Genomic DNA, 16177 nt, shown 5'->3' on the forward strand with positions numbered 1-16177 from the left:
CCTCTTGTAATAGGATGACTTCATTGGAGAGAACCCCGTGTAGCCCTTAAGCCTCCTGGTTTCCATTCAGGTTTACGTTTGTCTACACCAGTCCTTATAGGTAACAGCAGTCATGTGACACAGGCACATGTGGGAATGAAATGCACCCATCTATTTTAAGTAATAGGTAAATAGAGAATAGTGGTGGGTTATGACTGCTCTTCAGCATTAGCGTTTACATTCTTTGTCAAGTTCTGATTCAGTGGTTATTGACAACTCTTGACTTTGCAAACAGCAACTTTCTGCTGCTGGATGAAACTACTAAACTGGTGGCAGTAATTAGTGTTATCAATTGCTGCTGGCAACACAGTGCACATTTCAAATCAAGAGAGGTTCCAGTTTTTAAAAGGAAGTTTTATTTTAACAATTTTCACTTAAGCGCAAACACCTAAAAGTAAATCACAATACAATGAAAGATTAAATCAAGGCCTCAGATTTCATACGAACACCAAGACCAAAATCCTAAAGGTAGCCGTATTGCGTCTCACATTTCCCCATTAACTTAAAAAGCTTAAATGTGCCTTACAAGATATTAAAAAGAAAAAACTAGAACTAACATGCCAAATGTTCACTTTTGAGATTCCAACACAGCTCCTATATCTTGTTTGTACAAAAAGGCATGTCCTTGAACATGCTCTGAAAACAGCATCTGGTGTTATATGGTATAAGAGCAACATTTAACATAATTGAAACAGCTTTAACCTAAATACGCTTACTGCTCAAATACACTCCTACAACAAAAACTGGAAAAAAGCTGAAAATTGTTTAACAGGAACGTCTTTACTTGACTTATATCCTAGATGAATGTTTCAGCATATTCAAAAATACTGAACCTGAATGTTTTAAAATGATCCTGATTTCACTTACAAGTAAAGCATAAATCACAAGCTTGTATTGCAAAACTGTTAAACTTAGTTTGTTTTGTTTTCTTAAAAAAAGTTGACCAAAAATTAGGAGACCAGTTACATCCCCCAGCCCCCACTCATGTTGGACATGTTCGACATTCCAGCCATGCCATTCACTCCCATGGATGCACGATTCCCACTGCTGTAGTAGCTGCTGTTCATTGCACTCTGGTTACCTAAGACAGATAACAAATAAGACAATTCAGTGCAGTCACTTACATACATGGCACATTTCCCTCACCCCCAGGTTATCCTTATAACCTGCTTTAGATCCTGTACTATCACACAATGGAAGTGGCAGGCTAGCTTCATATGGATTGGATCCAACTCTGCATCACCCAACATCATCTTTTAAATATTGTTTTTTTAAAAAATTAGTCACTGAAAGCTTTTCCTGCTTGCTCATCTAAACTGATTTTCTAGCTGAAACCAAGTATTTGGACAATATAATATTTTAACTTTTTCAAGACAAGTTGATCCTTGCATTAGGTGGGTAGCTAACTGCATAACACATCCAAGACTAATAAAAACAACTTACCATATCCGCTCATGCTGCTTTGACCACCGTAGCCTCCTCCATAACCCCCACTCAATTGCTGGTTAGCTGGACCACCATAACTGGATTGGCTTCCTTTCAAGTTAAGGACACACATGTTAACACCTTGGCTACAATCACCTTCCACAAAAAGCATATGCCTACATGCTACTTTAAAAAGGCAAGTCTGCTCCTAGTTCACTGTGTACCTGAATTTTATTTTGAGAAGATTCTTCCTAATTTGCTCTTCACTCAGGAATTTATTTGCAGATAAAACAATTTATAGATTCTTATGGCACCGGAGTTTTCAAATTATATGAACAATTGAATTAGAAGCAGAGGAGGGTGTTCCCCCCCCCCCCTGAAACTGCTATTTTATTTCTTGGCCACCATTCATTTCAAACCTATTTACCTAATCTGAAGCAGCATTTGGCAATATAGAGCATAGCCTTCATTATGTGGCTAACAGACAACACAAACCCTTTTGTATATGTAGCTTTAAACAGCTCAGGGGAGGTACCAAAAGAAGTTAGTCTTTCCAAGCTGTGACTAGGAAACCTGCACCTGACACAGAACACCATTCTACATTTTTGTACAAACTAAATGCAAAATACAGCTGGTAACCCATTTCACATCTCTGCAAAACTCTTTTGCAGTTGAGGATATGAAGTTTGCTTTTTTAACTTAATTGTACCTTGTAAAGCACGAAGCCATTCTGTTAAGTGCTACTAAAACTGCATATGCACCACATACAAATAAAATGAACCACCACTTCAGAATAAAACTTTTTAGTACAAGCAAACCAAGCTTCTGAAGTTTTGGTTTTACTGAATATTCAAGTTAACAGGATATCCAATAAGAGGAACCACCATTGTGGTACAATCTTTGCCAGTTTAATTCTACCTTCTATTCAACATTCCTACCCTCACCCTCCCAGCAGTGACTGCTGTAGGTAGAAAACTGTAGCAACATTATGGACAACAAGCATCTCTTCCCCCAAGCACCCAATGTTACCACTCTGCACCTTGGAAACCATTCATACTACCATTCACACATGCAGTTCTTATTTAACGGTCTAATTGTCAAAACGTAGACCCAAAAGTTTTATATACCTGCCAATGTGTTCGTGTTCCAATCTTGAACTACCCCTTCCGTTTCCTTGACTGTGATTAAGACAGAATGTTGAATATTAGTTTCAGGCCACCGAGAATAAGCAGAACTGTAAAAATTAGCCAGTTTTGTTAAACATCAGCGGGACAACATGAAACTGAATTGCTTACACTTACCCATTGCTCCCATCATTTGACTGCCATATGCACCACCACTTCCTCCAGCTGTGGAATTCAAGAAGAGTTCTACATATCGGTGTTCTAAGGAAACAAAAAATAGCAATGCTCTGAACACAAACAGTTCAACTTACCTCATGTACAGTACAAAGAACTTAGCCAACTTGATGCAAAACTTGAAGGCTATTCAATTCTGAGAATCATGAGCAGTAGTGAACATCACACTCTCACCAAGTTACCACAATGTTAACAAGCAAAGCCAGTATACTAAACTGATTCATTCTATTCTACAGTTTTTTTAAAAAGTGCATACATCTGCAGGGGAGCTTTAACTTACGCATATTTGCTTTGTCTTTGGACATTGCAGCAACAGCATCCTCATGAGTAGCGAACTCAACATCTGCCTCTCCTGTTACTCGACCATCAGGCCCAATTTCAATGTGTACTCTTACAGGATTAAGAGGCGAGAAGAACTAGATAGAAAAGACAGTCATTAACTCAATGAAAATTTCTCAATGTTCTGCAGCAACAAATCCAAATAAAAATGTCAAGACAGTCACTTACATTGTAAATGTCGTTCTCTGTAGCTCTGTAAGGTAATCCTCTCATGTGCACACAGTGACCAGTTGTGCTTTGGAAAGTAGAGGATCCATCCCCATACCTGTGGTCTGACATCCCTGTGGAAACAGTCCATTCTAAATCTTTTGTATGTAGGACAAGTTTCCTCAACTGCCCTAATCAAGAATTCTTACCTCTTCCAAATCGATCCGATCCAAAGCCATAGCCATCATTATATCCATTATAGTCATCATAACCACCATAACCTGCAACCCACAATTTAGAGTTATGTTGAAAATGATCTTCCAACAGAACTATCTGTTTTTGAATAAGAAAGCTCTATATATTTACCTCCTCCATATGCACCACGTCTCATTCTTTCAAAACCACTTCCTCTACCAAGGCTGTTGTAGCCTCTTCCCACGCCCGGCCGGTCATAAGGACCTGGCCTCTGCATGGCCATAAGCTTGCGAGGAGGATCATAATGAGTGCGCACTTCTGCTCTGCTACTCTTGAAGATTTCAATGTACCTAAAAGGTTCACACACATAAAACTAGTTGAGTTTTTTAAAAATATGCATATTAGGTTATACAATATAATACATTACAATACCACAGCCTTGGAACTGGCAATTTTAAGCCAGAATTTTTACGTTTAGTCATAGAAAATAATCCAAGGCTAATTCAGTAAATCAGTTTGAGGTTGCTCATTAAGATATCCCAACCTTAAGGGTTAGGGAGAGCAAACTAGTTTAAGCTTCTGAAGAATCAGAACTTGGAGGGACTTATGTCCACTCAACAGTACCCATATTTTGCTCATATGGCAATATGAAAGAGGGTTAGAAATCCAGCCTCCGCCAGAATTCTAATCCATCAACACACTCCAAAAAGCACTATGTGCTCATGAGCCCATCCTATGCGTTTGCATAGCAAATCAGCAAATGCAAAAAAGGTGCATGCTTCAATTAATACGTCACAAAACTTAGAATAAATCCCTTTGTGACATTTTTGGAAATTATGTTTTTATGTGAAAAATTATACAAGAAAATGTTACATCAATATATAGAACAAGTTTAGTAATCACATTTTCTTATGGTAATAAAATGCTAAGTGTCTTTAGAGCTAGAGGCATAATTGGTGCTATTAGAAAAATTTAAAGCCATAATCTCTCAACTTCCTTAAATATCATTTAAACTTGTTCAGAATGAACAGTTTTGAGAGGTCTAGGGAGGGGTAGACGAACTAGCCTTTCACAGCCAGTTTGCAAAAACATAACAAAAATTAACGTTTCATTATAAAATTGGGGGTGTTAGTAGGGCATGAAATTACATGTTGTGAGGTGAGCACTTAAGAAGAGAGAATATGGATTTAATAACAGTTTACCATAAGAAGAGCGACATATCCAACCAACCATCCATCCCCACCTGTGCCCTATTCTTTCCTTGTGTTTCTTTAGAGCCTTTTCAGCTATTTCCTGTGAAGCAAACTGCACGAAGGCCTCCCCCGTACTCCTCCCCTGGAAGTCCACCGGCAATGTTATCCCATTTGGCACGATTTCCAACCCTTCAACCCAAGGACAAATAACCCCAGTAGGGGGGTAATATTAACATCACAAGCCCAATCATGATTTTCTTATAGCTTTAAAATACACCAGAAGTTATACTTTATAAATTTCAGAATCAGTAAACCATACTATTAGACACTATAAAAGAAACATGTCAACAAGAAACACTTATTACATACTATTTAAAAGATTCTTAACTCAGCCTGCTTGCATAAAAAACATTTCTGTAACATTTTGATTAATATTATTTCCAATTAGTGCAGGATGTGTTAAGAAAAACATTAAAGCAGCAATTTACTAATAAATAAATTCAATTGAACAATTAAAATTCCTCTAAAAATGTCAATTCTAGATCTTAACAAGAATCAAATTAAACTCAAAGATAATGTCATGCAAATGTTTAACAGATCTAGTAACAAAATCAAAGATTTGCATTTTCATAAACACTTCATTTCAAGACACTGTATATACATATTAAATTTTATGAAGAAAAAACAACTTGGGAAAAAATATTTCAACAGAAATCTAATACTGTGCAAGTTGATCTGTTTATCACAATTCATCAGAGTACATTCACACTTATCTGGACTACTGCAATATATTCCAAACATTCTGATGTAACGCTCACTTCCATTTGCTTTAACATTTCAGTTTCAATAGAGTTTTTAAGAGCAAATTACTTTATGACATACCAAACCTTGAAGCAAATATTTTTAAACCTATCAGACAAATACTTATTTTCTGTATTCCTTTTACATGTCATAAAGAGCTTCTACTACACATGTGAGCATTTCCTTCCATCCATTCAACCAAGCTAAAGTTATAACATTTATTCAATAACCTTATTCTAGACACTCAAATTTAAGAAAGCATTCTAAATGTTTGGCTGAGTGGAGTGGAAGAGTTAAAATGGCAACTTTGCTTCCAATCTTTACTTTATGGTTTAACGATTAGTTAGTCCTTAAAGCTTTGCAGGGTTAGACTGGAATAAAGTTTTACTTGCTACATCAAGTTTTAGAGGCAGTTCTCAAATTATCAAATAATTTAAACTACTGTGTTTGTCTTTAAAAACACCTAAAGCATAACCATACAGAATTGGCCATTCAAGGATTATTTATTATTAGTTGGCTAGGCATTACTTCAGTGCCATTGCAATTCTAATCTTTACCAATACAGCTATAGCTAGAACTTATACCCCACATACCTGAGAAAAACTGAACAATTTCTTCCTTGCTACAACCAAATGGAAGTCCTCTAAGACGTACAAAACCATCATTAGCCGTATCAGGGCTGTTAGGACCAGTATGCTTCAGAACCCAATCCATTTCAACGTTGTTTGACTTGAAGACTGCAAGAGGCACTTAGAATTAATGAATTTTGGAACATGGCACAAAAAGGTCAATGCACGACATTCATTTGGAGAACAGGTTCACATTTACATACACACAGAAGAATAACCATGCATCTAAGCTCCACCCAACTGAAGAGCTACTTAAGTCAGTTACTATGTCAATTCAATCCAAACCTTCAACATATCTGTGTCCCATTGTTTCTCTGTCTTTTTTCAATGCCAGCTTCACATCTTCTTCGGTCTCCAGTTCAACAAATGCTTCTCCGCTTGGTCTTCCTTCCCTTGTGTAGATAAAACGGACCCCTGAAGATCCATTTAGTATTTTGCATTCTAAGAAAGAGCGGAAGAACAAGTTTAACACACTGTCAGAAGCAACACTAACTTCATCAGGGACTTCTAACTGTGCAAAGGCTTGGCTTGTACGGCTACAATCTGATGTGTGTCCTTGAAATCTCAATAGAAGTCAATAAGGTTCTTTCAAGTAAACAGTTTCATCCTGCAGTACAGAATATATTATTTATGTAATTATATGTTTAACTTCAAAAAAGAACAAAAGCAAAATTAACTTAGCCATAATATTATTATGGGGGTTTAAAGTGACAAAGGAAACATAACCTTATGATCTTTATTTCTGTTCTTATTACCATGAGCTGTCGTTCTCATTTCTTATCAGCTTTAAGCATTGTAGTCCTTAATACTATTTGAAGTAAACAGCACAAATCTAACCATGACTACTCAAAAGTAAGTCCTGAATCCAATGAGGTTTACTCCCAGGTAAGTGGGGTTAGGATTGGAGCCTAAATTGTGAACTGTTATATCCTTGAAGGCAGCTTCCCCTATTACCAGAGGGGAAAGTACTTAATTGTTCATTTTATAATTCAGAGTTCTAGATTTAATCTAACCTGCAACACGGAAGTTCTTACGGAGGAAAGGGTATGGAGAAAAAACAACTCTACAGCTTGTTTACCTTTCACTACAGTAACTGAGTAAGGGAAGGAACCTGCTCCATGGAGACTGGGGGGGGGGGGGGGGGAGAGAAGCGGACACGCGAACGGCTCTTACCGGAGAAAAACCTCTGCACCTCATCCGCGGAGCAGGACCAAGGCAACCCTCGCACTTTCACGACATACCCCTCGCCGCCTTCGGTGTTTAACATCATGCTGGAAGTGAGCGTAGTCTCCGTTTCCCCTTCTGTTGCTACGGGGCAAACAAAGACGTCGCCACACTGAGTGGGGCAGAAGATCGGCAACGGAGCACCTCGCCCGCCCAAAGTCGCCGCTCGCCCTCCCTCTTCCCCACTCAAGTCTCTTCCCCACGTACACATGGCAAACCGAAATGCTGGTCCCCCGCGGGCGGGTTTTAGGGTCGCTTCGCCTCTGCGAACCCAGTGGGCCGGGCGGCGGCGGCGGCGCGCTCTAGGTTCACTTATGAAATGGCGCCGACGGAGGACTTGCGTTTCCGCTCGGCCGAGCCCTGGCGCCGCCTCAGAAAAAAACAGGCCTCGGTCGTCGACAGCAGTCCGAAGAACCGGCTGCGCAGAGAGGCCCCTCACTAGTCGAAGCAAAAAATACTCGCGGAACCCGAACTAGGACAGGACCAACGACTACAAAACTACGAGGGGGCTCACCTGCTTCTTGCGCGGCGTGGCCGAAAACGCAGCTCACGGCGCGTGCGCGCACACCCCCACCCGGCGCATGCGCTGTGCAGTCTGCCCATCCCTCCCACGCGCCGAAAATACAAGCGCCACTTGCGCATGACTTGTGGCAGACAAAACTCCCCCCCTCCCCGCTGCGAGTCCAAGGCTACCAATCGCTGTGCGCTTTTACTTGGGAATACAGTACACCCCTAGTGAACTTAATGGCATTTACTTCCGAGTAAAACAAAGTTGGTAGGATTCCACCGCCCCCTCCCGCAACAACCGAGCCTGTTCTCGTCCTGCTTAGCCTGCCCAACTCAATCCCCGCTCATCGCACGCATGCGCCGAAGAACAAAGCCAACCCCCTCCCCCAAATTGGCTCTTTTGATTTGCCCTTACACGCAAGACTACGAGGCCTATACCCTTCATTGCATAATCAAGCGGTGGAGTCATCCATGTTGTACGTGCTTTCAACGCATGCGGAAATGGCCATCAAACATGGCAGCACCGACAAATCACCACATTTCGCTCAAGAAAGCACCAATGGCACCGCAAGCTGTACCAGTATAAGACTAACGTACAATGTCGGTATAATTAGCCTCTTCCAACTCAAAATGGCACAGGAACACAAATGGCGCTCAAAGTACCTTATAAAATATGTTGTGGGCTACACAGACCTAACGATTCCTTACATGCTTTATACTTTAATGCCACTCCCTTGATGATCGGGGAATTAAGCCCCAACTAATTATTCGACCTCTTTCCACTTTAACCCGATTCCACACGACCACGTGCGCCCAATTCTGCTTATGGAACATTCTGGTTCCATAATTCATGGAAATTGCAATTTTACCACAACAACACAGGCGCCAATTGCAAAGCCCCCAATAATACAGCCGAAACAAAGATCCAACCTGAAATTGCGAGTGCCAGAGGCACTTTGTGAAAGGGGAGACACGCGGCAAGGGGCGAGGACTGCAAGGAGCAACTTCAACCGCGTCTCCCCCACAAGAAGGGCGGGCGGCAGTTTCCAGAGCGCGGGAGCGAAGGGTCGAGCTCTCCTTGGCAGCAGAGCCAAGAGGGCGGGACAGGAGAAAAAGCAGAGGCGGGTCGCCGCTATGGATTGGCTGAGCACAGGCGGGATTCTTGAAGAGACGCGAAGGCGCGGGAAGAGCTCGCCTCAGTTGCTTCCTGAAGCCGGGCAAACAAAGACCGCTCGCCATGTATCCCCCCGCCAAGCGCCCCTGCGTCGGACCCAGTGCGCTGGACCGCAGCTTCCAAAAACGCCTGAAGAAAATCACCATTGAAGGGAATATCGGTAAGTGCCTGGCCCTGGACCCGCCTATGTTTGCTTGATAGGAATGTCTGAACTTTGGGGTCTGCCTTTTTAAAAATTTAACTCCTGTAAATTAACGGTGGCAAAAATGAAGCCTTTGCTTCAAGGAGGGCTTCCTATTTACAAAGACAGAGCTATTGGGACGGCAGTGGAGTGCTCTTTTCCCCTCTGTCCCGGTAGCACGTCTTCCGGCGCCAAATTACAGCTAGGAAGACGGACGTTGATATGGCGGGATTTAAGGCGCTGGCGCCTAAACATTGATAAGGACAGTGCTGTGTTCGCCTGTTACCTCTGCTAAAAACACGGCTCAAGGCTGTCCTTACCTATTTACTGAATAGATTCACAGTATATGCTTATGGAACGTCCGCTTATATAATATTAGGCCTTTAAAAAATCAATGGTAACAAAAACAGTTTTTAAGACAAGTCACTGCAAAGGTCTGGATTGAAACAGCCAAGTCATACAACAGGCTTCAATGAAAAGGGCGCAAGGGTATACTCAATACATACTCCAATACTTCTCTAAGTACACTTATTTTCTGCCCTCATACCTTCCACACAACACAATGTTTTGTCATTTGGAGATAGAAAACCAAGTTACACAACGTTATAAATGCATTCCAAATCAGGAGCTTGGGGAAGAAGGGGTAAATCGGATTCATAAGAGAAAGAAGAGCCTAGCCTTGCAAGTGTTTTAATACCTCAGCTTCTGGAAAGGCCAGTGTGTGTCTCTGTATTATGCTACCAATGTCTTATCCTAATACTAGCTGAATTTTCTTAACAGCTGCAGGGAAGTCCACATTTGTCCAACTACTAGCAAGGAACAGTGATGAGTGGGAAATAATTCCTGAACCAATTGCCAAGTGGTGCAACATCCAGACAACTGAAAATGAGTCTGAAGTAAGCAAGCATGCTGGCCCCCTAGTGCTAAATGTTGCAATACCACAAATGTTGCAATAGTCAATGTAACTTAGCAATACTTTATGCTTCTTAGGTTACACTAGATGCTGTTTTACTTTCCACAGCAGATGTTTGGTATGTCTAACAACCAAGTGACAAGATTACTGACAGACTTTCTTTTTTATCATTATCAGGAACTTTCAACATCTCAAAAGAGTGGTGGAAATCTACTTCAGATGTTGTACAGCAAACCTACAAGATGGGCTTATACATTCCAGACCTATGCCTGTTTGAGTAGAGTTAAAGCACAATTAAAACCAATTTCTGCCAAGTTACTTGAAGCAGAACATCCTGTACAGTTTTTTGAGAGATCAGTCTACAGTGATAGGTAAGAGCATGCATACATTTACAGAAATAAGATATTGGTAGAATTAAGGGGCTACTTTACATACACCTTGCTAAAATAAAATATGAAGTATGCATCCAAAATAGTCATTTTAAATGTAAACAGTACAGTGAAAGACCCACTGAGTTTCTCTTCAGGTACACAGTATCAATTTGCATTTAAAAGCCTTTTCTATTACAGGTATGTGTTTGCCTCCAACTTATTCGAATCAGGAGACATCAATGAAACAGAGTGGGCAATTTATCAGGATTGGCATGCGTGGCTTCTGAACCAGTTTGACTCCAGCCTAGAGCTAGATGGTATTATCTACCTCAGGACTACCCCTGAGGTATGCTTCCTTCTCCCCAAACTGACTAGTTTTAGATGCAATACTAGTACCAGAATTGGGAGCTCTTGATACTGAATAGAGTGCACGCAAATCCCCATTTGCACAGGGGTTGTGTTCTGAAACACCATACACAGCAGGATGCACACAAGCCCATCGTTCCGCAGCCAAAAATGGCCCATGTGCCAGTAGTCACACATGCCTTGACGGTGTGCAAATGGGGAGTTGCCTGTATTGTGCTAAGCTTTTACTTAATCAAATTTGAATATGTCTTTGATGGCCCTGAAGAGTAACTTTTGTCCTAGACACTAAACATGGGCAAATCACAATCTTACCTTTTTGTCCAATATTCATGAACAGCAACTTGATGCTTGATTTTACCCAGAAACAGTCCTGCTCAGTTAAAGAGCACTGTAAACCTAGATCTCAAACCTTTTAACAAGACATTCTGATGTCAACAGAATCTACGTAAACACTGTTGCCGAGAGACAACAATGGGCTTGTGTAGTCCTTTTAAACATTCTTATTTGTAGGATATCCATCTAAACTAAAGCATTGTTAAAATCTTCTGTATCCTTCTCTCAATAACAATGTTTTACTTGCATTGTCAGGAGACTGCAATCCATTTTCTTAGGTTTACTAAGCATTAAGAAGGCTGGAGTCCTAAGCCTATGTAGTTGGGAGCAAATTCAGTTCATCACACTTGCTTCCAAGTCAGCATGCTTTGAATCAAAGTATTAGGCTGTGTTTAAGCTAATTGAAAAGTTTTGATATTAAAGTTTAAGAAGCTAGTATACCTAAGTAGTTCCACTTCAATAATGTTTCAAAGTTCAACACTGATGATTAGGTAGCACACATTTTTTATGTAAAGTTTAAGTAGATATAAATTTACAGCAATTCACTGAAGGTAACGATTAGTTAGATACATGTGAGAACTTTTCATAATAACAATTCAGTGTGCTAAATGTTATATTGTGACATTAAAAATTACAGAAATGCATGGAGAGGCTACGCCATAGAGGCAGAGAAGAAGAACAAGGAATTCCACTGGAATATCTAGAAAACCTTCACTATAAACATGAAACCTGGCTTTATGAGAAGACAATGAAGTAAGAACTCGCATAGCTTTGAACACTTTCATTATGCTAATTTTGCCCCCCCCCCAACAAAAAGCCTGCCATTTTTATCATCACTGCAATCAAAGTTGTTACTAGATTATTATGTTTAGCTCATTATATTACTACTTTTTCTTAAAGGTAACTTAAAGAATGCCATACTGAAATGGCAAAAAGTGTTATCTTGCAACACAGTGGCTACATACTTCTAAAAGTGTATTAGGTGCTGCTGGTGCTTGTTTTCTTTAGGAGATGCAACCCTAACTTGACTCGAAGTTTAAGCCACAAATTCTATAAACATAACAGTTAAGAAACTGAGAGGTTAACAAATGGGATGTCATTGAGATTCCTTATTTTTAAGTTAATTGATATTTCTTCCAAGTAAACACTGAACTTTGTGGATTTTGTTTTGTAGGGTGGATTTTGACCATATTAGAGACATACCAGTTCTGGTTTTAGATGTTAATGATGATTTCAAAAATGATGAAATAAAACAAGAATACTTATTGGAAAAAGTAAGTATCTTCCATCCTATGTTTTTTAAAGCCCACGTGCTTGATTTAGCTCAATCTACCTTTTGTAGTCAGAAATTCCACGAGGGCTTAAATGGCCCATAGCTGACTGTCCTTTTCTTGCTTACAACTTTATTGTTTAAACCATGGGTAGGCAAACTAAGGCCCGGGGGCCGGATCCGGCCCAATCACTTTCTAAATCCAGCCTGCTGACAGTCTGGGAACCAGTATGTTTTTACATGAGTAGAACATGTGCTTTTACCCGTATTTAAAATGCATCTCTGGGTTATTTGTGGGACATAGGAATTCATTCATTTTTATTTATTTTTCAAAATATAGTCTGGCCCCCCACAAGGTCTGAGGGATCTCTTGCACTAAGCTTAACTAGTGTTTTATACACATGAATCAAATGCCACTAAATTAAAGTCAAAATTCCATATCAGTGTATTAGACTGCTGCCATGAAAGTTGTCTGCTACAGGTTAGATGTGCAGAATGCTAAACATTATTAGCTAGCTTTTTTCCTCATGTGACCTCCTCCATGGACATTTTATAGCCAAACTCACATGCAAATGTTTAATACCTGGTTTGGCCCTAGGGTTTTGATCAGAATTGTTTTCAATCCTCATTCACATATCTTGTTTTTACAGGTCAAGGCTTTTTTGACAACTTAGCAACTAAAAATACCAGTCTAAGAGGATATTTGGAGAAGTGCCATTTTATCTAGTGTTTAACTTTGTACAGTAAACAGTCCCTGCTTTCTTTGTATGGACATAAGGTGAAAGGTTGCTACCCAGCAGAAAAGAAAATCTTTAATACATAGATGTAAAAAGCTATTTAAGATACTGGGATCGTTTTCAGAATCAACTCATCTTGTGGTCTGAGTTTCTCTGAGGTAAAATAAGAGAATTTGTGCATCTTCCACAAATATACAACTTAGAAGAAATTCTACTCATTACTGGAAGTGTCTAAAAAGCTTACTTCAAAGTTGTTTTGTTCAGATAACTTGTTTTGTGTAAATCAGATATGTTTTAGGTACAATAAACATTTTGTAAATAAAACCTGTGAATGCCTTCATCAGAACTTGACTGCAGCGAATGTTTTCTCCAAGAGAACAAGGCCACTACATTCACATGTACTATTGGTCATGTGCTTTCAGGAACTAAACTGAGACAGATCAGGTATCTCACCAGCATGTGCCCACTCTTTGGTGCATTTAAAGCATATTCTTATCAATACACCCATTTCTTAATCACAGGGGTTCATAACGTAAGAACTGGCAGGTTGAGAAACTAGCAGGGTTTTTTGTGGGGTGGGGGTTGTATGAGATTATGGAGGAAAACTAAAACAGTTTAGAACCATGAAATGTATAATCTTTACCTTAGAAGCAAGACAAAGTTCAACAGTGCTCTAGAGTGAAACTATATACAATACAGAGGAACTTTTTTATTTATACGGAAAGACAAGTTTTCCTTTAAGTTTGATTGGCTTTTTTCCTATAAAGGTCTTAATCCTCACCTTTGCTTAGGTAGATGAAGCAGAGCAATTAAAATACTTCTAAATAAAGGATACCTTGGCTAGTTGAGCCTATTGCTAGTTCCATAATTGAAGAGGAATTGGGCATCTTGCTAAAGAGCCACTGCCACGTGCGCCCTGAAACCCGGAACCCAGCACAGCCAATTCTTTATGGCTCGATTAAGATGTCGGGGAGGCTATTATTTTTATTTTCCAAGCGTGCCAGCAACACATGGCAGGGCCATCTTCAGCAGACCCGCCGCGGAGCAAACAGCGCGGTGCTTTGTGCAAGGAGACGCGTGGTGGGCGGGCGGAGGACTGGGACAAGTTCGACGCGCGACGCCCGACCAGTCTCCGAACCGCCGTCGGTCACGTGTCGCGCTACCCTCCATTTCGGGGATTTCTACTTATCGAAACAGCTTTTCTCTTCCCCCCCCCCACTATTTACAGCGCGATCCCCCCCCCCGCAGTCCTAGAGCTAGTCACGTTATTCTCTTCCCTGCCGTCGCCTCACTATAAGCAAATAAGGGCCCGACGTGGGGGGGGGGCGGGGAGAGGAAGAGAAACGGGAGGGAGAAAGGCGGCCGATTCCAGCCGTTTCCTTCCGCGGCGGCCTCCGAGCGCGGCTCTACCGCCTCCACTGCCGCCTAGGCCCCGGAATGGCCGCCGAGCGCGCAGATTGGGCAACACCCACCACAATGGCGGAGGCAGGACGTGGTCAAAGGAGAGAAGGGGGGGAGGGAGGAGAGAGAAGAAAGGGAAGAGAAAAGGAGGAAGGCAGAGAACGTATAAAGGGAGAGGGCCCGGGAGAGCGAAGGGCGCGCTCCCGCCGCTTTCCCCACTGGGGAGGCTGGTGGCGGCGAGAGGCCTAGAAAGGAAGGGATGAGGGAGCCTCGTTGGACTTACACAGGCAGGCAGAGCGGAGGACCGAGGCGTCTGCGCCGAAGCCCCTCCCCTCCCCCCTCCCCCGATCTGCGCCAGCGCTCGAAAGCCGCAGCAGCAACGGCCTTAACGGCCGCGGATTCCTTCCTTCCGCCGCCGCCTCCTTGCCAGTTGGCGGCGCCCACTCACCCAGGCCGGGGATCTCTGGGCCGGTTTCTTCAGTGTGGCACGGATCCATCGCGTCGGGCCTTTTTTCCCCGCTGTTCTTTATGTGTGTGCGTGCTCGCGCGCAAGTCTGTCTTTCGCCCGGCGACGATCAAGGCGGCTGGCGGAGTCGATCAACCGAGCGTGGCGCTAAAACAATGAAGGAAGAACACGAGAGGTTGTTAAAAAAAAAAAAAAAAGCCCTCGTCGTCCAGCTTCCCCAGCCGGAACTGGCGTCGCTTCCTTCTCTTCCCCCCCCCTTCCCCGCTTCCCCATAGCGCACCTCAAATTAAGGAAGATTGTATTTTTCAGAAAAGGCCGAATCCGATCGCGCGCGCGCACCTCCCGCTTCCTCCCTCAGACTCACCAGGCTTCCTCGCAGTTGCTCTCCGCCTCTATAAATAACTCCTTCCCCCCACTTGTAGGCTTGTGACATCAGATTAAGTAACCCCTCCCCATTCCCGTCCAGCGGAACCAACCAATCGCTTGGCTACAGAGGAGCCGGAGGGGCAGCGTCTCCCCCATGCCTTGCTCTCCGTTAAAGCGCCAAGGCTCTTTTGTACCTTCAGGGTAGGAGGGCCTGTGGGGCAGGTGGGGTGGAAGGAGACCTACTGCATCGACCACCCCAGGGCTGCAGGCCCTGATCCTCCCGAGGAAGAAGCGAACGCCGCGGAATGCGCTAGGGCTAAAGTGAACACGCTGGAGCTGCGGATCGAGCCCCCTATCTTGGAGCAGCTGGAATCCTATGGACGTTCTTACTCCGTCACATAATAACTCTGCATCCTTATCTCCGCTGGTGGTTCTGCTCCTCTGAAGAGCCTTTCCATACTTAAATACAGAGAGGCCAAGGAAGGGCAGTCAGTCGTATCCTTTCAGACCCTCCAAGTGTCCCTATTTTCTGATGTCCAGGTTTCTGATGGAATGTCCCACTTTTCCTTAGGATGTCCCTATTTTCATTGGAGAAATGTTGGAGAGTATGGCATTATCCAACCCCAACTCCCCAGCCATCTGAAGGCAGCCCTGTAAAAGGAAGTGGTTTTTTTAAATGTTTAATGTTTTAACCATGTTTTTATGTATGTTGGAAGCTGCCCAGAGTGGCTGGGGCAACCCA

The 16177-nt window shown here is 42.3% G+C and overlaps 2 protein-coding genes across 11 annotated transcripts; one reads left to right on the forward strand and one right to left on the reverse strand.

Moving 5' to 3' along the window:
- Positions 1–372: 372 nt before the first annotated feature.
- HNRNPH1 (heterogeneous nuclear ribonucleoprotein H1) lies at positions 373–15653 on the reverse strand. 10 transcript variants are annotated; one of them, XM_081900658.1, is made up of 14 exons: positions 15630–15653; positions 15052–15216; positions 7300–7434; positions 6412–6567; positions 6091–6234; positions 4747–4885; positions 3675–3853; positions 3518–3589; positions 3330–3460; positions 3103–3238; positions 2766–2849; positions 2592–2642; positions 1483–1575; positions 373–1120 (listed from the first exon to the last, which is right to left on the reverse strand). In XM_081900658.1, the coding sequence occupies exons 2-14, from the start codon at positions 15098–15100 to the stop codon at positions 1002–1004; spliced, it is 1488 nt and encodes a 495-aa protein (XP_081756784.1). In that variant the 5' UTR covers positions 15101–15216; positions 15630–15653; the 3' UTR covers positions 373–1001. The 10 variants fall into 10 exon arrangements, with proteins under 10 accessions (XP_081756784.1, XP_081756783.1, XP_081756785.1 ...); XM_081900657.1 differs by lacking the exon at positions 15630–15653 and adding an exon at positions 15434–15588; XM_081900659.1 differs by lacking the exon at positions 15630–15653 and adding an exon at positions 15350–15501 and having other exon boundaries at positions 7300–7428.
- LOC309364009 (deoxycytidine kinase 2-like) lies at positions 9058–13548 on the forward strand. Its single transcript, XM_081900665.1, has 7 exons — positions 9058–9191; positions 9993–10108; positions 10303–10496; positions 10695–10842; positions 11833–11948; positions 12370–12469; positions 13116–13548. Exons 1-7 carry the CDS (start codon positions 9095–9097, stop codon positions 13137–13139), a joined length of 795 nt encoding a protein of 264 aa, XP_081756791.1. The 5' UTR covers positions 9058–9094; the 3' UTR covers positions 13140–13548.
- Positions 15654–16177: the final 524 nt, after the last annotated feature.

The sequence above is a fragment of the Podarcis melisellensis genome (genome assembly GCF_964234715.1).
Source record: "Podarcis melisellensis genome assembly, chromosome: 2".
Lineage (NCBI taxonomy): Eukaryota > Metazoa > Chordata > Lepidosauria > Squamata > Lacertidae > Podarcis > Podarcis melisellensis.